Here is a 13,520-nt window from a genome sequence, read left to right on the forward strand (position 1 = left end):
ATCATTAAATTTTATATACCATTGTCGTGAGGCTTGTTTAAGTCCATATATTGACTTCTTCAGTTTACATACCATTTGACATTTTTCTTTAGTTTCGAAACCCTCTGGTTGGTCATATAAACTTCCTCCTCGAGATCTCCATTAAGAAAGGCAGTTTTCACATCCATTTTGTGTAACTCTAAATCATAATGAGCCACCAAAGCTATAATAATTCTCAACAAGTCTTTCTTTGAGACCGGTGAAAAGGTCTCTTTATAATCAATGCCTCCTTTCTGCGTATAACCCTTGGCAAAAAGTGTGGCTTTGTATCGTTCAATATTGCCATTTGAATCGCGTTTGGTCTTAATGACCCATCTACACCCGATTCTTTTAGAACTTTCTGGCAATTCAACAAGATCCCAGACTTTATTGTATTCCATGGATTTTAAATCTTCCTTCATGGCATCAATCCATTTGTCAAACTCATCACTTTCTATGTCTTGTGAACATGAAACCGGATCCTTATTAAGACCAATATCAAAATCTGACTATTGTAAATAAACCACGTAATCATCCGAAATAGCCAATTTTCTAACTCTTTGAGATTTTCTTAATGGCATTTCTTGTGGCTCATTTGTGTCAGATATTTGTGAGTTAGTTTCTTCACGAAGTGTTTCATCCAAATGTTGCTCGGTGTTGTCAAAGTATTCTTCAACAACTGGAACAATATTTGGTATTTGTGTGGAAGTAGGAACATTTCTGGGTAATAGAATATTGACCCTCACCTCTTTTATTTTCACACTTTGCTTTTCAATACTCCCACTAACTTCACCCTTCTCAATCTTGCATTACCGTTTCAATAATTTTCGAACTATGGTTTGGACAGTAAAACACATACCCTTTAGATTTCTCTGGGTAACCAATAAAGTAACCACTTACTGTTCGTGAATCTAATTTCTTTTCTTGTGGATTATAAACTCTGGCTTCCGTTGGGCAAACCCAAACATGCAGGTGCCTTAAACTAGGTTTCCTTCCTGTCCACAGTTCAAAAGGAGTCTTTGGAACTGCCTTACTAGGAACCTTGTTTAATAAATATACAACGGTTTTAAGAGCATACATCCACAATGATTTGGGTAATGAGGAATTACTCATCATGCTCCTAACCATATCCATAAGTGTTCGATTACGACTTTCTGCAACACCATTTTGTTGAGGTGTTCCTGGCATAGTATACTGTGCACATATGCCATGTTCCTCGAGGAACTTTGCAAATGGACCTGGACATTGTCCTGATTCATTTATATTTTCCATAATATGCACCACCTTTACTGACCTAATGATTTTCACCTTTTTATCTAATTGCCTTTCAACCTCATTAACAAACACCTTGAGGATATATGTTGCTTGAGATTTTTCTTTCAGCAAATAGATGTATCCATAACGTGAAAAATCATCGATAAAAGTGATAAAATATTTCTCTCCACCAAAAGATGAAACATCAAAGGGTCCACAAATATCGGTGTGTATTATTTCAAGAAGCTGGGTGCTTCTTGTGGCACCTTTATTACTATGCTTGGTCTGCTTTCCCTTAATGCAATCCAAACATATAGTAAGATCAATAAAATTTAGATTCGGAAGAATCTCATTCTTTACAAATCTTTCTAACCTTTTATTTGGATATATGACCCAAACGCCTATGCCACAAATAAGAAGAACTTTCATCTAGTGAACTACGTTTAGTTCTAACATTATGTTGAACAATAAGAAGGGAATTAGAAAAATCAATATCGAGTTTCAACTTATATAAACCATCACTAAGAAAACCAGAACCATAAAAATAGCATTCTTATATAAATTGAAACATCCATTTCCAAACTTTAAATCAAATCCAGAAACATCAAGTCTTGAAAGAAAAATCAAATTCCTAAAAACTGAAGGTACATAAAGAGTCTGTAATAGATCAAGGTGACGTCCAGTCTCCATGATCAAAGGATAAGTCCCTATGCCTTCAATTGTAGCCTTCATACGATTTTCCATAAACAAGAAACCCTTATTTGGATTTGTAGTTTGGATCGTAAGGAATCACTGCAACGTAGTAGATACATGAGCAGTTGCACCAGAATCAAGCCATCAAGTATTATTAAGAACTTCTATTAAATTTGATTCGAAACATACAAAAGCACTAATTATACCTTTATTTTCGAACCCAGCTTTACGTTTCAGGTAATCTTTCTGATAGTGTCCTTCCTTGTTACAGAAACGACGCGTATCTACCTTATGTTCCTTCTTAGCATCCTGTGGAGCTTTAGCAGGTGCTTTCTTCTTCTTGAACTTGTTGGGCTTCACTTTAAGTCCTTTACCAGCTCCTTGACTCATGAGGTTAATTGAATGACTCCCTTATTTCTTAAGTCTTGACTCCTCCTTAGTAAGCATGCTGGACAATTCACTAACATTCCACTTATCCTTAATAGTGTTATAGTTAATTTGAAAAGGTCCATACTCAGGAGGCAACGAGTTCAGGATAAACTGAACCCATCTTTTTTATGCAAGATGAGCATGGTTCTAAAATATGGGTCAAGTTGGGCGGGTTGGGTTATGACATATTGTTTAGCCCATTTTGACCCAGCCCATCTTAGCCAAGTACACTTTGGGCTGGGTTGGGCAATGACTCATTTATTGACCTAACCCATCTTGACGCGCATAAATTCAGCCCAACCCACCCATTTGCCATCCCTAGGGTGGCCTAACTTATTGTTTTTGGCTTGTTTTGGGTATTTTAGCTTAAAAGTATTTAGCTTAAAAGCACTTTTATGATTTATCCAAACACTCAAATAAGCCCAAAAATATTTTTAAGTTAGTTTGACCAGCTTTTAAGCCAATCCCAATACCTTCAAATGCTCTTATGAAAAAAGACAAATAGAGTCAATAAAAACACATCCCAAAGATAAAAAGAAAGAAAGTAACCTCTTATATTTACCATTCACCCGAGTAATTTCTACCTATATTGCTTGAACATTTTAAAAATGTTATTGCATTCTTGTCGAATTCTTCAAAGATACATTATTTTCGAGAATTCGACACAAACCTAACAACAATTTGAAGTGTCAGTGAGACAAAGCCTACTATTACAACATAAGCCTAATATTGATATAACAAATAAAATCTTTATCTTACAAATATTATCAAACAAGTCTCTAAACTAACACAAAACCTCTAACTAATTCATGATTCAGTCTTCACGAATTAACCAAAAAAAAAGTGAATTACAAATCTACTGACCATCTGTCTCTCTGCGTTCCCAACATCCTTATTCTCAACTGAAGTTGTGCTGTTGCTGTCAAAAACCTCAAACTCTGCAAAGGATTTAATATCCCCACCACCCTCTCTGTTGTTCTTGTCCTTAATCTATCTGCATCTTTTATCACATTTTCTAGAGCTGATCTCAGTGTCTCTATATTTTCATCCACTTCTCTTATTTCTCCACCTTCCCCTGTTATGACATAATTTAATTAAATAATTAAGATGACTCTTTTTAATCGCTTAAACTTTTAAATAAAATGATCGCGCATTACAACATGAAATTAGAGTGGACAAAATGTTCTAGGTTCAAACTTTAGGGTCATCCAACAAGCAAAATAATATTTTGTATTTGGTACGGAAAAAGGAAATCAGGCTTTTGAGAAATGAGTAATAATTTTTAAATTGTTTTTTATAAAAGATAGTATAAATCATTTATTAAAGAAAAAATACTTTTGAGAAAAAATAGTTAATGGTTTCTTAAAACAAAATTTATTTTCAACCAATTTAGTTTGGGTATAACAATATTTAGGAAGGACCAAAGTAACAAAAAAAGGCCGACCGGTAAAATAAGCTTATGCAATGTGCGGGGTTCGGAAAGAGGCAGACCACAAGGATCTATTGTACGCAGCCTTATCCTGTATTTTTGCGGGAAGCTATTGTCAGCCCCTAACCTCCTGGTCATAACTTTACCAGTTACGCCAAAATATGCTTTATATAAAAAAAAGTTACTTTTATATTAGATAGTCATACAATTCAATACCTTTGAGGAGTTCTGCGCCGAACTGTTGTGCTAGTCCTATAAACGGAGGGGCTGCCACACTTTCTTGTATTTTGGCCAACTCATCCATAAGATTCTTCTCTTGAACCCTTGTTTCAAATTTCAGCCTATTAATTCTCTCAACTTGATTTTCACTCAAATCATCTACAGAATTCATTACCAAGGAAAAAGCTAAACCCGGTTTGAACCCTGCAATCCATAAGTAACTTTTTTCTAATGGAGTAAACCATGCAGGAGAAAAGACGTGGAATACATTTCTATGAGACATTCTTGATTTTTCTTCAAAGTATTCTTGATAATGAACTAGGACACCAGAAATAAGGTTTTTAATAATACCCTCTTGTGATTCATCATATGTGTTTTGTGCTATTATAAGTTCATTCAAGAATTGTTCTTGGCGTAATAACCAGCCTTGAAGAAAAGCCTCAAATGAATCAACAGTGATGCTGTTTCCAAATGAGCCAGGTGGCGCCATATTTGTTTTTTTTCCTGAGTTCTAAGAAGAAATGTAAAAAAAAGAAACAGAAGAAGCAGAGAATAGAAGAATAGAAAGAAAGTGGTGACAGTGATGAAAGAGAGAGAGATAGTGTAGGGTGTAATAAAGAGGGAATTTGGTTACAATAAATATACAAAAATTGATGAAAAGGGGTTTGTATTTTAGTGAGGATTGAAATGAATCCCTATATTTTTTTCTTTTTGTTGTTGGCCTGGTGTGTTGCTCGGTTGTAAAGAAAGAATTCCCTGGAAATCTCTAGATGAAAAGGAAGTATCAAGTAAGGGGTCGAAAGAGGTATACTAGCAGGAGCGGATTTATATTTAAAAATTGGGTGCGCGAGCACCCATTAACCTCGATGCGGAGTATGTATAGTTATATTGAAAATTTAAGAAAACATATGTATATAAAAACAGTAAGCACCCAGCTAACAAATAGGAGTGCTTTGGTTTTACGGTGGGTGCTGGAGTGCTACATATGTCAAAGGTTGGGAGATCGAATCTCTTTAGTAAGTGTCTTTTTCTCAACCATTTTATCAAGCACTATCTCACTCTTTTTTGAGCCAACACTACTACTTTTATTCTTTTGCTTCTGAATTTGTTTTACCTTCTTTCCTATTTCTTTTTTAACTTTTCCTTTTTTTTACTTTATCCAATTCACTATAGCGAAGAAAGAAAAAGAAAATTTTCTTTAAAAAAATAGAGTTCCTCCAAAGCAGCAAAATTCACTAATCTTTTTTCTCGCTTCACAATTTTACGGCGTCCGTAATATTAATATTATGATTTTCTCATTAATTTTCTTATCTCTGTATTTAAATAGTTGTACACTTATACGATGTGTATAGTAATAACTTCACGTCAAAAAAAATTAAGCACCCACGAATTCAAAATCTTGGATCCCCCACTGTACACTAGCAGTGTGGCGAAGTCAAAATTTTCATTAAGAAGAATCTAACTTTTATAGAAATAAGCTAAATCAAGCTTCTGTTTCAGTTCAAGAAAATTCGACGGTTATGCTTATTTTCAGCTTGTAGTATGCATTACATAATAAGTGAATTTTTTTAGCAAGCGGTATTATTTGAACCCCTTGATTTTAAGGTAGCTCCACCCCTGACGCTAGGCAATAAGAAGAATATCCTACTTGGCTTCATAAGATGAGATCAAAAAAGTTCTATTTTTAGGTGACGAAATTAAGAGGCAAAGCCAAAGTGGTCTTTTAAACATGTCCTATAAGGAAGTCGGTGGCACGGATTTCTAAGTTCTTATTTTTTTATTTTAGTTGATGTTATACCGAGGATTTGTATGTATGTTGCTCGGTGGTGAAGAATTTTCTTGATTCTTCTAGACTAGGGGAAAATATCAGTTGAGAAGGAAATAAAGCATGAGAATTATATTATGGGCTGTCTTCGTGCAATGTTTTGGCACCCGTAACGTTGCTATCGGATTGACTACACGAGTGTCAATTATGCAGGCAGCACTTATTTAAGAGCCAAGGGGTTCAATCGGATCTCTGTTGACATGAGCGGTTTAGGTTTTGATGATTGACAAAGGAACACATGGATCAATTAGGTTCATGGACACTATACACAGGAAAGAGTTAGAAGCTGAAGATAACTAAAACACGCGTGTTAGTTATGCAGACATTATTTTAGAGTTAAAAGGAAGTGGAAAAATTATACGGTATATAGACAAGATAAAAATAAATTATTTTAGTTATATATAAACTGTTGAATCCCCTTGACATAAGAGAAGATTTTAGTATACAAGCAAGGGGTTTCAAAAATTATTTTAGATCACAGGTTAAAATCCGAAATATAACATTTTAATATTTTTTGAATCGTCTCTGTAGACCCATTGAACTTCAGAAAAGCATCTGAAAAAATAAAAAGAAACATTGCGAGAGTCGAATGACTTATCTCTCGGTCTATTATCGAATGACTTATCCTTCGATCTATTAGTGAACCACCTCTGCAGGGATGTTGTGCACCCCATTCATGTTGAACATCTGAGAAGCATCCGAAAAACTAAATGGAACATTGCGGGAGGCTTGAATTATTAAGAAATATTGTATTTCATATTCTAAGAGTGTCAAACATTTAATTAACAACAATTTTGGTGAGAAATATTCGGCTTAGATAAAGGCTGGAGACTAAAATGTGAAGCTTGAAGTTTAGATTATGCGCGTGTGATGGGCGGTAAATGTCATATTGTTCTCAGGATGAATCTATGTGTAAGGAATAGGGTGATACGCCACCCGCAAACTTTGATCGAGACTATATAATAGTATATATACATACATGTATATATATAGAAAAGAAATGGTACAAATATTTTCAGTGGCACCCTCATTTAATGAAGGTGCCACTAGCAGTGCGCTATCATTCCACCTTAGTGGCGTGAGATCCCATCTAGCACACTTCACGCAGGAGTTTTGTTTGGTGCATTTTAGACTTCTATAAATATAGAAGGAGGTTTACTCCTTTATTTATTTTTTCTCTTTCCTTAATTGCTCTTTTTTGTTTATTAGTAGTTGCTATTGACTTTTTCTTTCTTTATTAGTTTATTTTAAAATTTCGTTTCTCCTTTTTTTTTCTTTAAACATTAAACATAAAATATAAAAATATTTTTCTTTCAAGAATCTAATACTGTTGCGTTTTCTCAACTCCTCCATGATTTATCCTCCATGATTTATCAATAGACGATATTTTTTTTTCCCAGAAACACAATTCCGATAAATCTATTTGCAGAAACAAAAAAAATAGAAATCCTTGAATAAGTTATTGTTCTAATCAAGGATGAAAGTTTATTTTATTGTCAGATTGCTCTAAAGTAGGATAATTGTATATAATATTGAATGAGTTAATTTTCATTGAAAAATAGTAAATTGAAAAATGTCCATAAACTTGCTTCGATTTTAATGTTTAGAGTGCTTATTAGTATAAGTTTTTGGCTTGAGTATCCAAATTAAATTGATAACGCGTCTTTTTTCTTATATAAAATGCATAATCCAGTTGAATTTTATGCTTCTTTTTCAAGTTATCATAATAATTACGTAATATTTTTTCTCGATCGATTTCAAAGATCCAGATAGACCAAACCGATTAAATTTATACCCTATTTACAGAGAAAACATAATTCCGGAGGCCAAACCGCCTATGTTTGGTGAGTGGTGGGGATTTAAATCGGTGGTTTTCATTTCAATTTATTATGTAGAGCCAAAGGACAAGAACGCGCTTCAAATCCATGACCTTTTGTCCTCATCTGCTTGTCATTTTTCTAGCCACTTGCATTTGCCATGTATTATTAGGAGAGTAAAGAAGTAAAACTAGCTGAATATATTCCCACAATCGGCTTCCAACTCACCAGTCATTCTTCAATTAAATCCTATTTACACAATATAATTTTTATTGAATTTAGCTCCGCCACTTAATAAAGGCAGTGGTAATTTTTCAACCCCTTTACCACTACATTTTAAAGCTTCTCTTATATCAAGCAGACAAAAAACCAGTGTATGCCCCTATTTACATAGTATAATGCCGGATGAAGGGAGCTTAGCTCCGCCACTAAGGGGAAAGTGAAATCTGCACAATGGTCAAAGCTTACTCAACTTTGTGAAAAGGAAGTCAGTAAAAAAAAAAAAAAAATCAACACACTAGATGCACTTGAAAGGGAAAATGACAACTTTCTACTTAATAAAAGATGGACAATATCTGCTTGGAATCTCTTATATATTCTACTTACTATATTGCTTACACCGCGAGATTCAAATCCACTATGCTGGACAGAAGATGGGATGCCCCTGTTAACAATATAGGCGCCACTTATTGGAAAATATAAGGAAGAAACATTTTACAGTAAGATAATTCCATCTGCAGCTTTCTTGACAAATGCCATCACGAAAATTATTCAAAAAGAATCTAGAGAGGGCACTCTCCATCTTGTGTAAGTCCTGCCATTGTCTGTTTTCGTTATCCAATACATTTTCAAGTACATCAACAGAGAACATGAAGATCCATATAGGAGTTCTTTATGACAAAAAAACCCCAAAATTTCCAAGTTGCTAGTTATAACAAAGTTCTCTTATACACAGAAACAATGAATTCCTTTTCCAACTACTCCACTATTTCCAGACCACCAGATACACTGATGAGTGAATTTAGTGCAATGACATATATATCTCATGTCAACTCTTACAATAAAGCTACATTCTTTACTGCTAATTGAACATTTAGCTTTTGAACAAGTTGGTAAGTTCACCCTTCTCGTACATCGAGGTCAAGATATCACACCCACCAACCAACTCACCCTTCACAAAAATTTGTGGAAATGTAGGCCAGTTACTATAGTTCTTCAACGTCTCTCTCAATCCGTAGTTGTACTCTTCATCAAGGACATCAACACTTTCATAATCGACACCTTCACTTTCAAGCATGGCAACCACCCTCTGTGAAAATCCACATTGTGGTGCACTTCTTGACCCTTTTATGAAAGCAATCACCTTGTTTTCCTTCACAAGCCGGTCAATGAGGTCCTCCAAGGGCACTGTCAATTGCACATGACGACCAGGTGTTAACCTCAGATCAGTCTTCTTCTTTGGTGGCTGACGTACCCATGTTGAGTTTCCTGGTTCGTTACCCGGTGGTACCTTTCCGGTGGCTGCAATATGCTCTTCCATCCATGATTTCCATGATTCGGTTAAAGCTGTTCTATCTGGCTCATCTACCACACCAACCTACAACACAGTAATTTCAGTTATTAAGTATTCAAAGGAAAAATATAATCTAAAAATAAGTGAAACCATAAAAGGAGAGAAAAACAGATGTGAATCATTTCAACAGAAATAATAACCGGTACAGATTTGTCTTTCAGTGTTAATAAGATTGGCAATTTACTATGCTTACACTGCTTAGAGGATTCCGTTATAATATTCAGGGAGCAGACAGGAATTGGTCACAGCAGTTGAGATTCTAAGCAAGAATAACTGTGCATGTGATGTTTGACAAAGTTATAAGAAAATATTCATATGTCAAATAACAGTAAAATGTTGATAGTATAATTTATCCAAACAAAAAGTAAAAGGCTGTTACAATAACTAATTAGCCGTGTTGGAGAACACATTGGTAATATATTCCTGTCAAGATCTTCTTATGCTCTAGACTAAAGAGGATGTTTATTTCAGCTGTGTGCCTTATGTTCACTGTAATGAAAATTCCACATATAGAGTACCAACTAAAGAGGATGTTTATTCAGCATGGTGTGCCTTATGTGCCCTGTCCACATATAGAGTACCAATCCAATATTCTCGTTATGTTTCCCCTTTGCAGTTGTACTGTGTCTTATAACAAATGATATTATGATAAAGAGTGCTGATTAGATGCCGAGCAGCGATCAAACCAAATGCCAATCTGTCCCCTTCCGAAGCATAATGTAGTGAAGTAAGTGACCAAGAATAAAATGAAATCATGAATGCCTTCAATCAGAAATGTGGACCACCTGTTTTGTGTTGTACTAGCAGAACCTTCTCTACTCTCTAGCCACATTAAGCACCGGAAACAAGCTTTCTATGGCCTCTTTGGGCATAAATGAATTGATTTTTAAACCTTATCAAGCGGACCAGCCCAGCAGTGGCAGCAGCAGGCAGAGGCAGAATGATGATCAGTAACAATGAGGACAGTGATGCTATTCTCGCTCTTCTATCATTAGTTAGTCAGGAAAAGCAGATAACATGGATCTTTCCGACCAAAGAGTACACAGTTCCAGTGGCTGGATTGTGCAATAAAGATTCATAGTCGAATAAGTATGTTTTCTGACTCTATAAGGAGTTTCTCTTTGAGTTTCTTCCATTTAAAGAGGCACCATTGCTGTCCTATGTTCAAGACAGTTCTTTTCTTCTTTTTTTCCCTTTTGAGAGCTGGATTAGAGGGAAAGTCTGGTTTCCAAGTTAGTTGTCAAGTCATAATCAGAAACTGAACAGTTAGCTTGGGACAAAGGAGGGAAAATATCAGGAAATCGTCACCCCGGGAACTAATTGCAGATTTGCAGTAACTAGTTCCCGTTATCTTCTCTCAATTGTGAATAGAGATTAGAGACCAAAGAGACTCACTAGAACAGGCAGAAGAACCAAAAGGAGGACCCTTAATAATACAAATGAGGCTACTGCAGGCTATGCAACCATGTTATTAGCTCCTTTAACAAGTTGTTCCATAATGATTTGAAGGAATTGCAGGTCATACTTCACGCATGAAGTATTCTCCGGCAAAGGAGTAAAGGGAGAGTGGACATATACAATATGCAGCCTTTTTCCTTACATTTCTGCAAAGAGGCTGTACCAAGCACGTACATACTCAACGTCTCAACCACGTGACCAACCGGTCACAAGAGGAGCAACTCTACTTATGCTCCAAGTGTGCTCTCATGATTTGGAAGATCCAACATAGAAGTTAATAGTTTTTGCTAGCAACCGAACTATGGGAACTACCCGCTCTCAAACTGAGACAGAACTTTCACCTATGTTGCTCGGACTCTCCGAAAATGCCGTCGATCCTCGAATAGTAGTGCATTTTTGGAGGATCTAACACAGGTGTGGAAGCATTTTGAGGAGTCTACACAACATAGACTTTCACTTAATCGAGTAACATAAGGTGAAACAGGGACAGTGCACAATGGAAGATCACACAACAGAATAGCCTGCTGAAACCAATTTTTAAGAAGAAGAAGAAGAAGAAAAGCAAAATTGGCTTCATTTCTCGGGTCACAAAGTGTATTTGACTAACTCAAAAAAGAACACCCAAGAAGAAGCATCCTTTTTATGACAAGAAAACCAAGATATGTGCATTTAACTATTAATGCATTACTTTAACTTGAACTTGGCCACACGTATTCAAATCCATTCTAGTGGAAGAATCACATGAAGCAGTTGTTTACTGAAACCAATGTTTAAGAATAAGAAAAGTAAACTTGGCTTCATATCTCTAGTCAAATGTATACGACTAACTCGAGAAAGAACATGCAACAAGAAGCAACCTTTTATGACAAGTAAAACCCAAGGTGTTCCGTATACTGTCACCACAATGTGCATTTCACCATAATTGCACAGCATATTACTTTACTCTAACTTGGACATGCTAATTCAAATCGATTCTAAGTCTCTGTATCCCAACAAAGATTCAGCAAGTGGTTTTACTCAATAGCACCACCAAGAAGCACCATGATCAAAAGTTTCACTTCTATATACCCTTTTGTCAACAAACCCAAAAATGAGAAATATGTTCTCTCCATCATAAACTAATTCTTACAGCATCAATCAATTAACTACGCCTCAATCCCAATTAGTTGGGTCCACCATATGAATCCTCCGTATCCTTTCCGCTCCATTCATGTCCATCCAACACCATCTAACCCGTGCCTAGGTGAGCACGCCCCAGTTATTAATAAAGTTACAAACCTTTAACTTGTCCCATCAACTTACTACAAGTTATCCCGACCCTTCTCCTGAGTATGGAATCCGTTAAGCTTTGCATCATGACAAAAAATTTCATAAATATATAAAATTTTGCATTGCTTATCACTCCCTGTTAAGAGTGGGGACAAAATTTGAGTGGGCACATTTAAGAGAGATACACTTTAGAAAATTGGGTCTAAAAAAGCCATGTATATTTGTGTTTGGCTCTAAATCATGTAATTTGGAAAGTTTAGAGTTAAAGTAATTCTAAATTAGGAAAGATAACATTCTTTTAGGGACAAACTAAAAAAGAAGTGTCACATAATTGGGACGGAAGGAGTAACTGAAATCTTGTACATGTGAATAAGCAAAGTTGTTACCTTTACGGAAGAGCAGAGTTGGGGTATAGTATTCTTATGAGAAAGAACACTGGCGGCAATGTTTCGCGATATGCCAACAAATTGGAGAACGCCATTATTATCATACACCGCATATACACCAGATTCCTTCGGGAAGCTTCCAGAAATTTCGACAGGTTCTAGAGGCACGGTTAAAGGGTCTGTTTCTGATAGCTTTTTTACAGCTGAAACGACGATGCTTACGTGGCGAGTTCTGGTTCTGATTTTGGGTCGGAGGGCAATCGAAGGGAAAAGGAAAGAGGGTTTGGGAAGAGAATATGAGGAAAAAGAAGGGGTATTTTGGGAAGAAAAATTGGAGAAAATGGGAAGAGAAGAATTGGGTTTTGTGAGATATGAGATGTTCAATGAGGCCATGGCTATAAGACCAAGAAGATGAAGAAGGTGAAGAAGAACAAGAAGAAATGGTGGATACTGAAGAGTGGAATGTAGTTGGATGAGTTAAATCTCTTTTGTTTGGGCTCAACAATTGGGCTATTTTGATCAATTGGAGTACTTCTAGCCCATCAAAGACGCACGAGGTGAACGCTAGTGTTTAAATGGCGAATTTTTATGGTAATAGAGTGTTGGAGGCCAGTGATGTGTTTTCTTTTCTTTTGTTGAATTTCAAATAGAAAAATGAAGATGAAATGTGATTAAGAACGAGAAAGGATGAAGTTGTGAGAGACGCTGTTTTTTTTGTGTTTTTTTGGGTTTGAAATGGAATCATCATATTAATGGGTCGCGACGTAGTGGTTAATGGTTTGTCTTTATGGGTATTTAAGTGGGATCAACGAAGAGCCATGCATGATGCGGGTTAAAAGGATGGAAAAAGGTACAAACTTATCCCTCTAGTTTTAAATATTGTTTATATCTAACCTCTGTTATATTATTTGGTCAAATTTATCCCTGCCGTTATATTATCCGACCAAATTTACCTGTACCATCAGCAAACTTCTAAAAATGACCCAGAATCTCCTAAATCATTTTAGTTAAGTCACGTATTCTTCTTCTTGATCCACTATTTTTAAAATAGTTGGCATGTACCTGCTTTTTTAATTGAAAAAAAAAAAGAAATAAGAGAAAGAAATATTAAAATAATACAACAGTTAGAAAATAAAGTATAGTAAATTGA

General features: G+C 35.6%; 2 protein-coding genes across 2 annotated transcripts; both read right to left on the minus strand.

The window, feature by feature from the left end:
* Positions 1-2,896: 2,896 nt before the first annotated feature.
* On the minus strand, positions 2,897-4,918 carry LOC109219043 (protein DOG1-like 4). The gene is made up of 2 exons (XM_019383447.1): positions 4,040-4,918; positions 2,897-3,469 (listed from the first exon to the last, which is right to left on the minus strand). The coding sequence occupies exons 1-2, from the start codon at positions 4,530-4,532 to the stop codon at positions 3,243-3,245; spliced, it is 720 nt and encodes a 239-aa protein (XP_019238992.1). The 5' UTR covers positions 4,533-4,918; the 3' UTR covers positions 2,897-3,242.
* Positions 4,919-8,451: 3,533 nt separating this feature from the next.
* LOC109219042 (bifunctional monothiol glutaredoxin-S16, chloroplastic) lies at positions 8,452-12,989 on the minus strand. The gene is made up of 2 exons (XM_019383445.1): positions 12,371-12,989; positions 8,452-9,281 (listed from the first exon to the last, which is right to left on the minus strand). Exons 1-2 carry the CDS (start codon positions 12,761-12,763, stop codon positions 8,778-8,780), a joined length of 897 nt encoding a protein of 298 aa, XP_019238990.1. The 5' UTR covers positions 12,764-12,989; the 3' UTR covers positions 8,452-8,777.
* Between the last annotated feature and the right edge of the window lie 531 nt (positions 12,990-13,520).

The sequence above is a fragment of the Nicotiana attenuata genome, unplaced genomic scaffold, assembly GCF_001879085.1.
Source record: "Nicotiana attenuata strain UT unplaced genomic scaffold, NIATTr2, whole genome shotgun sequence".
NCBI lineage: Eukaryota > Viridiplantae > Streptophyta > Magnoliopsida > Solanales > Solanaceae > Nicotiana > Nicotiana attenuata.